At 45.7% G+C, this 13,071-nt stretch overlaps 1 protein-coding gene across 1 annotated transcript in view; it reads right to left on the bottom strand.

Moving 5' to 3' along the window:
• Positions 1-11,494, bottom strand: part of Caprin2 (caprin family member 2) — a 62,521-nt gene extending 51,027 nt beyond the window's left edge. The window contains exon 1 of the mRNA XM_013033415.1: positions 11,483-11,494. Coding sequence (XP_012888869.1) covers positions 11,483-11,494 — 12 coding nt within the window. The remainder of the gene's footprint in view (positions 1-11,482) is intronic.
• Between the last annotated feature and the right edge of the window lie 1,577 nt (positions 11,495-13,071).

Genomic DNA, 13,071 nt, shown 5'->3' with positions numbered 1-13,071 from the left:
GCCGCGCCCGCCGCAGCCCGCGCCCGCCTCCGAAAGCCAGCGGGAGCCAGGCGAGCCGCGCAGGTGGACCGGCGCCACCCCGCACTCGTGAGTGTCCTCCAGTCTCCTCCCGCGTCCCCGCCCGGCCTCGCCCGCAGAGTCTGCGGCACCACAGGCACCACAGACTCCGCGCCTCAGCCGCCTCAGCCGCCTCAGCCGCCTCCGCCCGCGCCCAGGCCCGCCCTTTCCGCCGAGCGCGCGCACCAATTTTATAGGGCTCGCCCTAGGCCCCGCCCCTTCAGGCGCTCGCGCCGGGCCCCAGGCCCGCCTCTTTCCTGAGGTCCCGCCTCCTTCCTGTGACCCCGCCCATCTAGGGCGGTCAGTCTGGCGGGAGAGGGCGCGTGACTTCGCGCTTGCGCAGATCGCTGGCCGCCAGGTGGCTGGAGTGAATGGGAGCACCGGCTGGCAGGAGCCGACCCTTCCTTGCCCGACCCGCAAACCGACCGCCCCACCTTGAGCAGGTGATTTCAATCCCGCCAGGGAGCCGCGCCACCTTGGCGGCTTTGCCGCTTAAACTGGCCCTCAGGCCCTTGTGGCTTAGGGTGGGTACCCACGGTTGAAAGGCCCCCAGGGCACGTTATGTGGAGGGACGGAGGGGAGCGGAAAGCCCCGGTCCTGGTCGCGCCAGTGGAGTAGGTGATTTTACAGCCTTCAGGAATAGGCTTGATTTTATTTAGCCTGTGTTATTTGTAGCTTTGAAAGAGTTTCATTCATTAGCAATCAGAGCTGGTAAAAAAAAAGATCATATGGCTGCATAAAATTATCACTGCATAAATAGAAGAAAAGGCCAGCGCCAGTGGTCTCACACCTGCAATCCTAGCTACTGAGGAGACTGAGATCTGAGGATCATGGTGGGAAACCAGCCTGGGCAGGAAAGTCTATGAGACTCATCTCCAGTTAACCACCAGAAAGGCCGGAAGTAAGCTGTGGTTCAAGTGGTTGAGTGCTAGTCTTGAGCAAAAAAAGCTTAGGGACAGCACCCAGGCCCTGAGTCCAAGCCTCAGGAGTGGCACCAATAATAATAATAATAATAATAATAATTACTTGTCCTGTGTCCAAGTGTTTCACCAAATTGAATTGTTTTCAGTCCTATCTAGGAAATCCTTGGTAACAACTATTTAGTCTATAACTAATTGAAGAGACAAGCCAGGTACTGGTAGCTGAAGCTTGTCATCCTAGTTACTCAGGAAGCTAAAATCTGAGTATCACAGTTCAAAGCTAGCCCAAGCAAGAAAGTCCCTGAGACTGTTATCTCCAATTAACCATCAGCAAGCTTGCTTGCTTGTGTCACACTAAATTGGAGGTGAGAGAGGAAGCAGGAAATGCAGGTTGGAATAGAAACAACATGCTGTATCTATGTCATAGCACCTGTCATGGCACAGTAGAAGGAGAAATGGATTGAAACCAAATAGTTCTAATTCTGGCTTCTTTAAGGAGTTTCTGAACTTAGGCAAAAAACATAATTTGCAATAAGTCAAGTTGATGTCTATTCTGCCCACCTCTCTCTGTATATGCTATCCCTGAAGTACAGGTTATGACAGCAGCTTCCCCTGGATTTCTTACCATCTTATGGCCCCACTATCATTTCCTCTAGACAGTGGAGCAGAATACCTTGCTCAATACTCCTAAAGGAGCCGGTTGCCAGGGGCTGGGAAGTTGGCTCAGTGGCAGAGCGCTTGCCTTGCATGCCTGAGGCCCTGGGTTTGATTCCTCTATACCACATAAGCAAAAAGAAAAAAGCTGAAGTGGTGCTGTGGCTCAAGTGGTAGAGCGCTAGCTTTGAGCTGAAGAGCTGAGGGACAGCGCCCAGGCCCAGAGTTCAGGCCCCACGACTGGACCCAAAAAAAAAAAAAAAGATATTGCCAGGTACCAAATGGCTCACATAATCCTGGCTATTCAGGAGTCTGACATCTGAGGATCACGGTTCAAAGCCAGTCTGGGCAGGGAAGACTATGAGAGTCTTCATCTCTAATTAGCCACCAAAAAGCCAGAAATGGAGCTGTGGTTCAATTGGTGGAGCACTAAGCTCTGAGCAAAAAAGCTCAAGGACAGTGTCCAGGCCCTGAGTTCAAGACCCAGGACTGGCACACCCTCTCCCCCCCAAAAAATAAAACCTTCCAAAGAGAAGTTCTCGAACAATCTAAAGTGGACCCATCTCTAGGTGTTTGTTTCTTGTATATTCCCTGCCCCATGGGAAGGGCCGGGCCTGGATGTGATTTAGCCATGGTATACAACACAGGGGATGAGATGTTGCTGCTTCTTCTTTTTTTTTTTTTTTGCCAATCCTGGGGCTTGAACTCAGGTCCTGGGGACTATCTCTGAGCTTTTTTTGCTCAAGGCTAATGCTCTACCACTTGAGCCACAGCACCACTTTCAGATTTTTCTGTTTATGTGGTAGTGAGGAATTGAATCCACAGCTTCATGCATGGTAGGCAAACAGTCTACCACAAAGCCACATTCCCAGCCTGAGGTGTTGCATCTATAATAGCATTATATTAGATGCTAGAAGACCCTCTGTTGGTTTGGAGGAAGCAAGCAGCCATGTCAAGAAGCCTACCCAACAAGGCACTGAGGGCATCTCTAGTTGGCAGCAAGCAAGACATTGAGTCCTTCAACCCTACAGCTTGGATTGGTAGCAACTACTTCAGCTTGGAAGCAAATCCTTAAGAACTTGGCCAAGGTCGTGAGGGGGAGGGGTTCTAGGGCTTGAACTCAGGACCTGGGTACTGTTTCTGAGCTTTTTTGCTCAAGGCTAGCACTCTACCACTTGAGCCATAGCTCCACTTCCAGCTTCTGGGGATGAATTGGATATAAGAGTCTCAGATTGTCCTGCTTGATCTGGCCTCAAACTGGGCTCCTCATATCTCAGCCTCCTGAGTAGCTAGGATCACACATGTGAGGCCACCAGTGCCAGTGCCAACCTGGCCTACATCTTAACTGCAGCTTGACAGAAGATCCAGCTAATCTGTCCCTGAATTCCTCATCCACAGAAACTGTGAGGTACATGTTTGCTTTAACTTGCTAAGTTTGTGGTAATGAATATGGGTACAATTATCTTCCATCTTACTCTATTTCTAGCAGTCTACCTACCCTGGCTTTCTTGCTGCTCCCCCAATTGTCCAAGTTATTTCTTCCTAAGGACCTTTCTATGTGCCATGCTTAGCAGACTTTTTCTTATCAGGCAAGGTGTTATCTCTAATGGTTATTCTTTTCTCTTCTTTTCTTTTGTGCCGGTCCTGGGACTTTAACTCAGGGCCTGGGAGCTGTCCCTGAGCTTTTGCACTCAAGGCTTAATGCTCTACTATTTGAGCCACAACTCCATATCTAGCTTTTTGGTGGTTAATTGGAGATAAGAGTCCCATGGACTTTCCTGCCAGGCTGTCTTCCAACTGCAGTCCTCAGATCTCAGCCTCCTGAGTAGCTAAGATTACAGGCATGAGCCACCAGCACCTCCTCTAGGTTATTCTTTTTTTCTTTTCTTTTCTTTTTTTTTTTTTGCTGGTCGAGGAGCTTGAACTCTGGGCCTGGGCACTGTTCAGAGCTCTTCAGCTGAAGGCTAGCACTCTACCACTTAAGCCATAGCACCCACTTCCAGCTTTTTCTGTGTATGTGGTGCTGAGGAATTGAACCCAGGGCCTCATGCATGCAAGGCAAGCACTCTACCACTGAGCCACCTTCCCAGCCCCCCTCTAGGATATTCTTATGTACCTAATAGAAGTAACAATCAGTACCACATCATGTTACAATTCTCTGCATAAAGATTTTTTTACTACCTATAAAATTTTTATTGTTTTTATACATCCTGATAAAAGTGTGGGAGAGCAAGCACATTGTCTGTCTTGTTTTCCGTTATCAGCCCAGGACCTGGTGCTGTGACTGATCCTATATGTAACATCAGTAAATACTTGCTCTTACGAGCCTGCACAGTATTTAGACTTTTGCAGGACAAATAGTGTCAGGTACATAAGGGGACATAGGCAGTATTTGTGGCATACCGAATGAGAGGTAATTTGGCCCAGGCCAATAGTTTATTGAAATTGGTGCTTGTCCTCATGGACTGCTAGAAGCCACAGATCCAGTGTGCATGTTACAGCATGGCTGCACTCACAGCACTGGAGCACAATGCTCAGATGCACGTTATGCACATGTTTTGTGAACAAAAATGCATGTGCCTGGGTGCTGGTGGCTCAATGCCTGTAATCCTAGCTACTCAGGAGATCTGAAGGTTGCAGTTTGAAGCCAGTCTGGTCAAGAAAATTTGTGAGATTTTTATCTCCAACTAACAACAACAGCAACAAAGCCAGAAGTGGAGCTGTAACTGAAGTGGTAGAGTGTTAGCCTTCAGCACAAAAGCTCAGGACACAAACCCTGAGTTCAAGCCCTAGGACTGGCACAAAAGAAAAAGAAACACACACAGACTCACAGATGCTAATTGTATGAAATCAGGCAATCACATCCACCTTCAGTAAATTAGAATGCAGGCCTTGGGAGAGGAAAGATATGCAAGTGGCATTGGGTTAATAGGAAATAAATCGAACAGGAGAAGGGTCTGGCACAGACTAGTCATGATAATGCACTAGGAATTGAGCTGTGTGATTAACTCAATCTTCCTCATCTGAGATCCAGAATTAAGTCAAAACAATTTGTGTGATTCAGAGGCCACAGGAGAAATCCTGATGTCATCAACCAAAGATAAAAAGTGGAAAGTGACCTTCACACAAGTCACTGTCACCTTGATTCATCCCCTTCCCTCTTCCTCTTTGGAGCCAGCATCTGTGTGACTCCAAATACTCCCTCAAATTGGCCTCTCCCTAGCAAGGCACTGGTGGCTCACACTTGTAATCCTAGCTACTCAGCAGGCTGAAATCTGAGGACTGAGGTACAAAGCCAGCCAAGGCAGACAAATCAAATTTATCTCCAATTAACCACCAAAAACTAGAAGTGTAGCTGTGGCTCAAGTGATAGAGCACTAGCCCTGAGCAAAAGGAGAGTTGCCCAGGCCTTGAGTTCAAGCCCCAGGACAAACACAAAAATAGATAGATCTATTAGATAGACAGATAAAAATTATCTCTTCCTCTATTAGTTCTGCATCATGATTAAACTTAGAGCCAATTATTCTGAAAACTCCTGCTTCACAGACTCTTACATTAGGAAGTACGTGTTTGATGCTCCCTTTTGGTATTAATGATCAAAGCCACCATCCTTAAATCTTGGCCTCTTTAGTAATATTCATTATTTGAGGCTAATTTTCTAGTATATGTTAAAGGAAGAATTCATGGGAGCAATATTCTCAGAAGGATTTTCTTTTTCCTTTTTTGTGCCAGTCCTAGGGCTTGAACTCAGGGCCTAGATACTGTTCCTGAGCTTTTTTGTTCAAGACTAGTGCTCTACCACTTGAGCCACAGCTTCACTTCTGGCTTTTCAGGTAGTTAATTAGTGACAAGAGTCTCAGGGGTTTTCCTGCTCTGGCAGGCTTTGATCAGTGATCCTCATATCTCAGACTCCTAAGAAGCTAGAATTGCAGGCATGAGCCCCCTTTGTCCAGTTTTTTTTTTCTTTTTCTTTGTAGTGTTCAGAACTTTGTATAGTGCTAGGCAAGTCCTTTACCACTGGAGCCACTGTCATCTCTATTCTCTGAGTTCTTTTCTTTTTGGTGCCAGTTCTGTGGCTTGAACTCAGGTCTGGGCACAGACCCTGAGCTTTGTTGCTCAAGACTAGCACACTACCACTTGTGCTCTACCACATCTCCACTTCTGGATGTTTTGGTAATTAACGAGATTAGTGTCTTACACACTTTTCTGCCTGGTCTGGCTTTGAACCATAATCCTCAGATCTCAGCCTACCAAGTAGGCAAGGGTACAGACGTGACCCAACAAAAGGCACCCTGCTCCTTGAGTTCCTTAATGCTCATAACACTTTGTCTCCATCAGGTTTTGGTGGCTCAAGCCTGTAATCCCAGCTACTCAGGAGGCTGACATTTGAGGATACTGGTTTGAAGTCAGGTGAGGCAGAGAAGTTTGTGAAACTCTTTGCTCCAAGTAACTAGCAAAAAGCTGGAAGTGGAGGTGTAGCTCAAGTAACAGAGTGCCACTTGAAACAGGAAAAAAAAAAGTGAGAACACAGGGCCCTAGTTTCAAGTCTCAGTATTGATGTGTGTGCATGTGCACACACACAAGTTGTCTACAACCTTTACACTCACAAGACAATTCAGCAAGATATAAGTCCTTGTCTCACATTGTCTTTGGACTAACAGACCTCCGTGCTGCAGTTTCTACATTTCTCCACCTGTCACCTGTCAAACTACTCATCCAGCTGAGACCTTACTCAAAAAAAAAAATGATGACCACAACTTTCCTCTGTTGTGTATAGCATTTTTCTAAGAAAATAAATAGGAAGTATTCAAATAATTTCATTTATATGCCAAAAGTACAGAGGAAATGGGGGCTGGTTGCCAGTGGCTATGCCTTATAATCCTAGCTACTCAGGAGGCTGAGATCTGAGAATCAAGGTTCAAAGACAGCTCAGGAAGGAAAAAAAAAGAACTGAAAATAGCTACAGACCCCCAGCATCACCCTACTGGCCCTTTTGTGCCTGGATTTGGGCATCAGACAGGTTTCTTCCTCCTGGGCCCCACCACAGCAAGCACCGTAGATGTAGCTTGGCAGCCTTATGGCTAGCTCTTCTGACAATTAGGTATTGAAAGGCTCAGTAGGTCTAGAAACTGCCCAGATGACCCTCCAATTATGCCCTAGTTGCCTTTAGTAAAATAAATAAATAAATGATATCTCGGGCTGGGAATGTGGTTTAGTGGTAGAGTGCTTGTCTAGCATGCATGAAACCCTGGGTTCAACTCTTTAGTACCACATTAACAGAAAAAGCTGAGAGTAGTGCTATGACTCATTTGGTAGAGTGCTAGCCTTGAGCAAAAGAAGCTCAGGGACAGTGCTCAGGTACTGAATTCAAGCTCCAGGACTGGACAAAAAAAAAAAAAATCTAATGCTGGGTGCCAGTGACTCATGGCTGTAATCTTAGGTACTCAGGAGGCTGAGATCTGAGGATTGTGGTTTGAAAGCAAGCCCAAGCAGGAAAGGCCATTAGACAGTTATCTCCAATTAATGCTCCCCCCTCCAAAAAAAAGGCAGAAGGGGAGCTGTAGCTCAAGTAGCAGAGCACTAACCTTGAACACAAAAAGCTCAGGAACAATGCCCAGCTCCACAGCTCAAGCCCAGGACTGGCAAGCAATAGATAGATAGATAAGTTTAATCTCTTAAGCTCCTGGTCGTGGGGTCTAGAAACTTAGGCAGCAGTGAAGGAAATATGGGGGTGAGTTCATTTTAGAACAATAGGACTTTCATCCTTCTCTATTTTTCCTCATCTGTTTTTCTGCTCTTTCTCTTCTTAAGATTCACAAGCAAACTGGGCGCTGGTGGCTCACGCCTGTAATCCTAGCTACTCAGGAGGCTGAGATCTGAGGATCTTGGTTCAGAGCCAGCCCAGGCAAGAAAGATCGTGAAACTCTCCAATAAACTACCAGAAAAGCAGAAGTGATACTGTGGCTCAAATGGTAGAGCACTAGCCTTGAGCTGAAGAACTGAGGGACAGCACACAGGCCCAGAGTTCAAATCCCACAACCAACAACAACAACAAAAAAAAGAAAAACAGATTCATAAGCAAATGCACCTTTAAAGTTACCTCTTAGAGTTTATTTAAATAAGTTAGTTATTTTATGGTTTGTAGGATTCAGTATTTTTGGAATTCACTGTTCACTGTTAGTGAGGTCTTTATCATCCAAATGGAAAAATACAACCCATATTCATTAAAAAGATATGAAACAGAATTTCATCATTCTCCATGTGATGACTAATATGAAAATAAATATTATTGGGCAGACTGTGAAATTATTCTCTACATCATGGTAGAGGGTTGCTTTGAGTGCTAAATAGATAATCGAGCCACAGTGCTCAATCTATGTAAATTTTTGACAGTGATTTGCAAGTTGCTCCTTTTCTAGCATCACCACAATACTTCATAGTGATACCTTCAAGAAGAAGAGATTTCAAGTTGTAAGCGATTACATTTAGGTAGATAATTTAAAGAAGATGTTTAGGAGCTGGGAAGGTAGCTCAGTGGTAGAGTGCTTGCCTTGCATGCATGAGGCCCTGGGTTCGATTCCTCAGTACCACATAAGCAGAAAAAGCCAGAAGTGGTGTTGTGGCTCAAGTGGTAGAGCACTAGCCTTGAGCTGAAGAGCTGAGGGACAGTGTCCAGGCCCAGAGTTCAGGCCCACGACTAACAAAATTAATAAACAAATAAAGAAGTTGTTCAGCATCAGTAGTTCACACCTGTAGTCCTCACTACACAGGAGGCTTAGGTCTGAGGATCACAGTTTGAAGCCAGCTCTGGCAGGAAAGTCCTTGAGACACTGATCTTCAATGAACCAGCAAAAAAGCCCAAGTGGAGCTGTGGCTCAAGTGATAGAGTGCTAGCTCTAAACAACAACAAAAAAAACTCAGGGCCACTCCCAGGTCTAAGTTCAAGCTCCACAACAGACAAAAAAATAATCCTGAGCAGGACACAGGTTTTCAAAACAGAGTCTTCTGCCACACCTTCAAACATACAGGAGGCACCAGCTTTGAACAGGGAAATGTGAGTCATCTCTTCAGGCCCAAAGGATGCATTGGAAGCTGAGGGGTTAAGACTCAATGCATGTGCCCAGATGTCCTCATTCAAAGCTTCAGCCGCTTACTCCTCCCCAATTCAGCAGAACCAGCTGAAGTTGAGACACAATTTTTTCTAAAACTTTGCTACAATTTGGGGGGTGGGGAGTGCCAGTCTGGGGCTTTAACTCAGGGTTTTTGTTTTGTTTTTTTTGCTCAAGGCCAGTGCTCTATCACTTGAGTCACAACTCTACTTTCTGTTTCTGGGTATGTAATTGGAGATATGAGTCTCATGGACTTTCCTGCCCTGGTTGGCTTCAAAATACAATTCTCAGATCTCAGCCTCCTGAGGAGCTAGGATTATAGGTGTGAGCCATCAGCACCTAGAAACTTTGCTGCTCTTACATTCCTAAGTTATCAGTTGTATTTACCAGAGTGTAACTGTGAGAATCTTCCCAGTTGTGTATATGAGATTTAGACTTCCTTTACACTGGTAAATATCACCCTCAAAGCATTGTTTACCTCCACATCATGGCTAATTCGAACATCCTCTATCTGTCCTTAATTTTTCTCTAACTTCTGAGATTATTTCCTTGCTAAGGCATAATTCCCACTTATATCCAATCCTAGTTTACCACCTGTGAAAAATCTAACATTGAAATTGCATGCCTGGGCAGCAATACTCCATCTGCTGCAGTACCCAGGATGTGTCCATGTCTCCTTCAGACAGACAACCAGGACCAACAAAGAAATCTCATTTTAGAGCTGGTTCCCAGGCTTTATCCAGTGCCAACCATTGTAACTTGTATCTACTGGGAAACAGATTTCTACACACTCGTTGTTAGAGAGGAATGGCAGAAGAGCGCCCCCTTGAGGGTTTATAGAGGAAAGGTTTGGCTAAGAAAAGTGGAACTACACCAGGGTCTCAGCATGCCATGAGCCCTTGGACCTGCACCAGTCACTCTCTCCTTACTGGGACTTGTGCACAAGTCCCTGAGAGAAACAAATTTAAGGAGAAAAAACTTATTTGGGTTCATGATATCAGTCCCTGGTGGTAAGGCTGAACATTGTGGCTGAGAGAAGGTGCAGCACAGCTGCTTTCCTCATGGTAGCCCCGAAGCAGAGAGCTTGACAAGAAGGGAACAGGGCACAGATACTGCTTTCAGACATCTCCAGCAACACACTTTCTCCAACTTGGCCCTACCTTCCACAGTTCTACCACCTCAATTTAGATTTGGAATTCAGCCAGGCACTGATAGTTCACACCTGTAATCTTAGCTCTAACTGAGGAGACTGAGATCTGAGGATAAAAGGTCAAAACCAGTCTGGACAGGAAAGTCCATGAGACTCATCTCTAATTAAACACTCAAAAGCTAATAAGCAGGGATATGGCTCAAGTGGTACAGTGCTAGCTTTGAGCAAAAAATCAGGGACAGCACCATGACCCAGAGTTCCAGCCCAAGGCCAGGCACAAAAAAAGAAATTTGGATTAAAGCCCTGATTAGCTCAGAGTGCTCATGACTGTATCTACTCTGGGAATGCTGTCCCAAACCCAGTAAGAGGCGTATTTTATTAATTTCCTAGGTTCTCACCATCCAATTAGATTAACCAGCACAGGCCTTTCTAGGACATCTTCCTAATTGGGGCAAAGTGGACAAATATTTGTTATCCCCCTCCCCCAAGAACTAGTTATTAACTGGGTGCAGATGGCTCACGATTGCAATCCTAGATATTCAGGAGGCTGATATTTGAGGATCAAGGTTGGAAGCCAGCTCTGGCAGAAAAGTCCATGAGACTTTTATCTCCAATAAACTACTCAGAAAAAGCTGGAAGTGGAGCAGTGACCACCATGGTAGAGCACTAGCCTTGAGCACAAAGAGGCTCAGGGACAGTGCCCAGGCCCTGAGTTCAAGCCCCAGGACTGGCAAAAAAAGACCTAGCTACCATTTCCTAAGAGATGAACATACACTTCATTCAGTGTCTGACTTAGAGTAGCAATGGAAAGCTGAGAGGCATCAGGCAGAAGCTGCTCCACCTGCTAGACGAACCTAGTCCTGAAGGACCCAAGTTGCACAATGAAACATCCTTAGCCACACTACCTATAGCACCTGATTTTATGAGACTTTCCTACACACTAAGGTAGTAACAACTACCTTGAAAGACTTCCAGAAGGGCTAGGAATGTGGCTTAGTGGTAGAGTGCTTGCATAGCATGCATGAATCCCTGCGTTCGATTCCTTAGTGCCACATAAACAAGAAAAAGCCGAAAGTGGCACTGTGGCACAACTGGTACAGTGCTTGACTTGAGCAAAAATAAGCTTAGGGATAGTGCCCAGGCCCTGAGTTCAAGCCCAGGACTGGCCAAAAAAAAAAGACATCCAGAAGAGCCAAAGGAGAAAAATGCAGCCAGGCACTAGTGGCTTATGCGTACAATCCTAACTTACTCAAGAGGCTGAGATCTGCAGATCAGTATTAAAGTTCAGGCGAAACAGGAATGTCCATGAGATGCTTACTTCCATTTAACCACTAAAAAGCCAGAAGTGGAGTTGTGGCTCAAAAGGTAGATGCTAGCCTTCCGCAAAAACATAACAACAACAACAACAAAACCCTCAGGGACAGTCTCCAGGCCCTAAGTTCAAACTCCAAAAGTGGCACTAAAAAAAAAAAGAATAAGGAAACACAAATGCAAGCAATCACCTCACTGTTGGCATGGTTCTTTTCAGCCAACAATTTTGCAGTACTTAACTAGACCAACTTTATCAAAAGATTCACTTTCCACAATCTTACCAACGCCAACATGGTAGGGATCCTAGAGGGATGTCAATTAGCTAGAAAACTGGGCTTTGCATTTCACAATTAAGGAAAAGTATGAACATGTTCTTTCTTTTCTTTTTTTTTTTGGTTGGTCATGGAGCTTGAACTCTGGGTTGGGACACTGTCCCTCAGCTCTTCAGCTCAAGGCAAGCAAGCGCTCTACCATTTGAGCCACAGCGCCACTTATGGTTTTCTGGTGGTTAATTGGAGATGAGTCTCACAGACTTTCCTGCCTGGCTGGCTTTGAACCATGATCCTCAGATTTCAACCTCCTGAGTAGCTAGGATTACAGGCGTGAGCCAGTGGAGCCCGGCTGAACATGTTCTCTCTCTCCCTCCTCACCTCTCTCTCTCCCTCTGTCTCTCTCCCTCTGTCTCTTGTCATTGCTGGTCCTGAGGCTTGAACTCAGGACCTGGGTGCTCTCCCTGAGCTTTCTTGCTCAAGCCTTGTGCTCTACAACTTGAGCTACAACTACACTTACCGCTTTTGTGGTGCCTCATTGGAGATAAGAATCTCACAGACTTTCTTACCTGGGTTGGCTTCAAAATGTGAACCTTCTGAATAGCTAGAAATACAGGCATGAGCCACCAATGAATGTCCTTTCATTCTTTTAATGAGCTCTTCCTTCCTTCCTTCCTTCCTTCCTTTCTTTCTCTTTCTTTCTTTTTTCTGTCAGTTGTAGGGCCTGAACTCTAGGCCCAGGCACTGTCCTTGAGCTCTTCAGCTCAAGGTGAGTGCTCTACCACTTGAGCCACAGCTCCACTTCCCACTTTTTCTGCTTATGTGGTTCTGGAATTGAAACCAGGGACTCATGCATGCAAGACAAGCACTCTACCACTGAGCCACCTGCCCAGTCCCTTAATTTTGTGTATGCCCCTATTTCTTTGCTTTGGCTTTTACTTCCTTCATATGAGTGTTTTGTGTGTTCCACCTACTGATCTCTTGTTAGATATAGCAGATCCCATTTCACATTCTTAGGGCATCATTCCTAGATTTTTTTTTTCTAGTCATGGGGCTTGAACTCTGGTCCTGGGTGTTGTCCCTGAGCTCTTCAGCTCAAAGGGAGCACTCTACCACTTCAGTCACAGTGCCACTTCCTCTAGGCATCACTGAATGAATATGTTCACATTTCTATCTCAACTTCCTAGCTCCCCCTAGCAGGAATGGAAAATGTTGGAGTTAGCATGGTCACCCAATGCATTTTTTAGAACTCCAGCCCAAATTCCAAGAGTCCCTAGTTAGAACTAGCCATTTGCCCCCTTATACTGAATAGACATGGGGAAGCATAGAGAAAGGTCGTTGATTAGGTGGCAGCCATGGGAAGACTAACTTCCAGCACATCTTCAGAATAGTATAAAACATTGGCCACATCCTCCTTCAAACATGTCCTCAGGCCTGGGGTGTATCTAGGGGTGCTGGGGTTTAGCAGCACAGGACAATCTAGGGCTGGCCTGAGAATGACCAGGAGATAATATAGGAAGGTGGAGGCACTGAGAGGTGTCCTTCAAATCTGCGCATGCCCCTTGCTGCATCTGATCCTGCTGTGGCCCCTAAATCAGCCA

The sequence above is a fragment of the Dipodomys ordii genome, unplaced genomic scaffold (assembly GCF_000151885.1).
Source record: "Dipodomys ordii isolate 6190 unplaced genomic scaffold, Dord_2.0 Scaffold167, whole genome shotgun sequence".
NCBI lineage: Eukaryota > Metazoa > Chordata > Mammalia > Rodentia > Heteromyidae > Dipodomys > Dipodomys ordii.
Note: the sequence above shows the minus strand (reverse complement) of the source record. Positions and strands in the feature narration are given on the sequence as shown.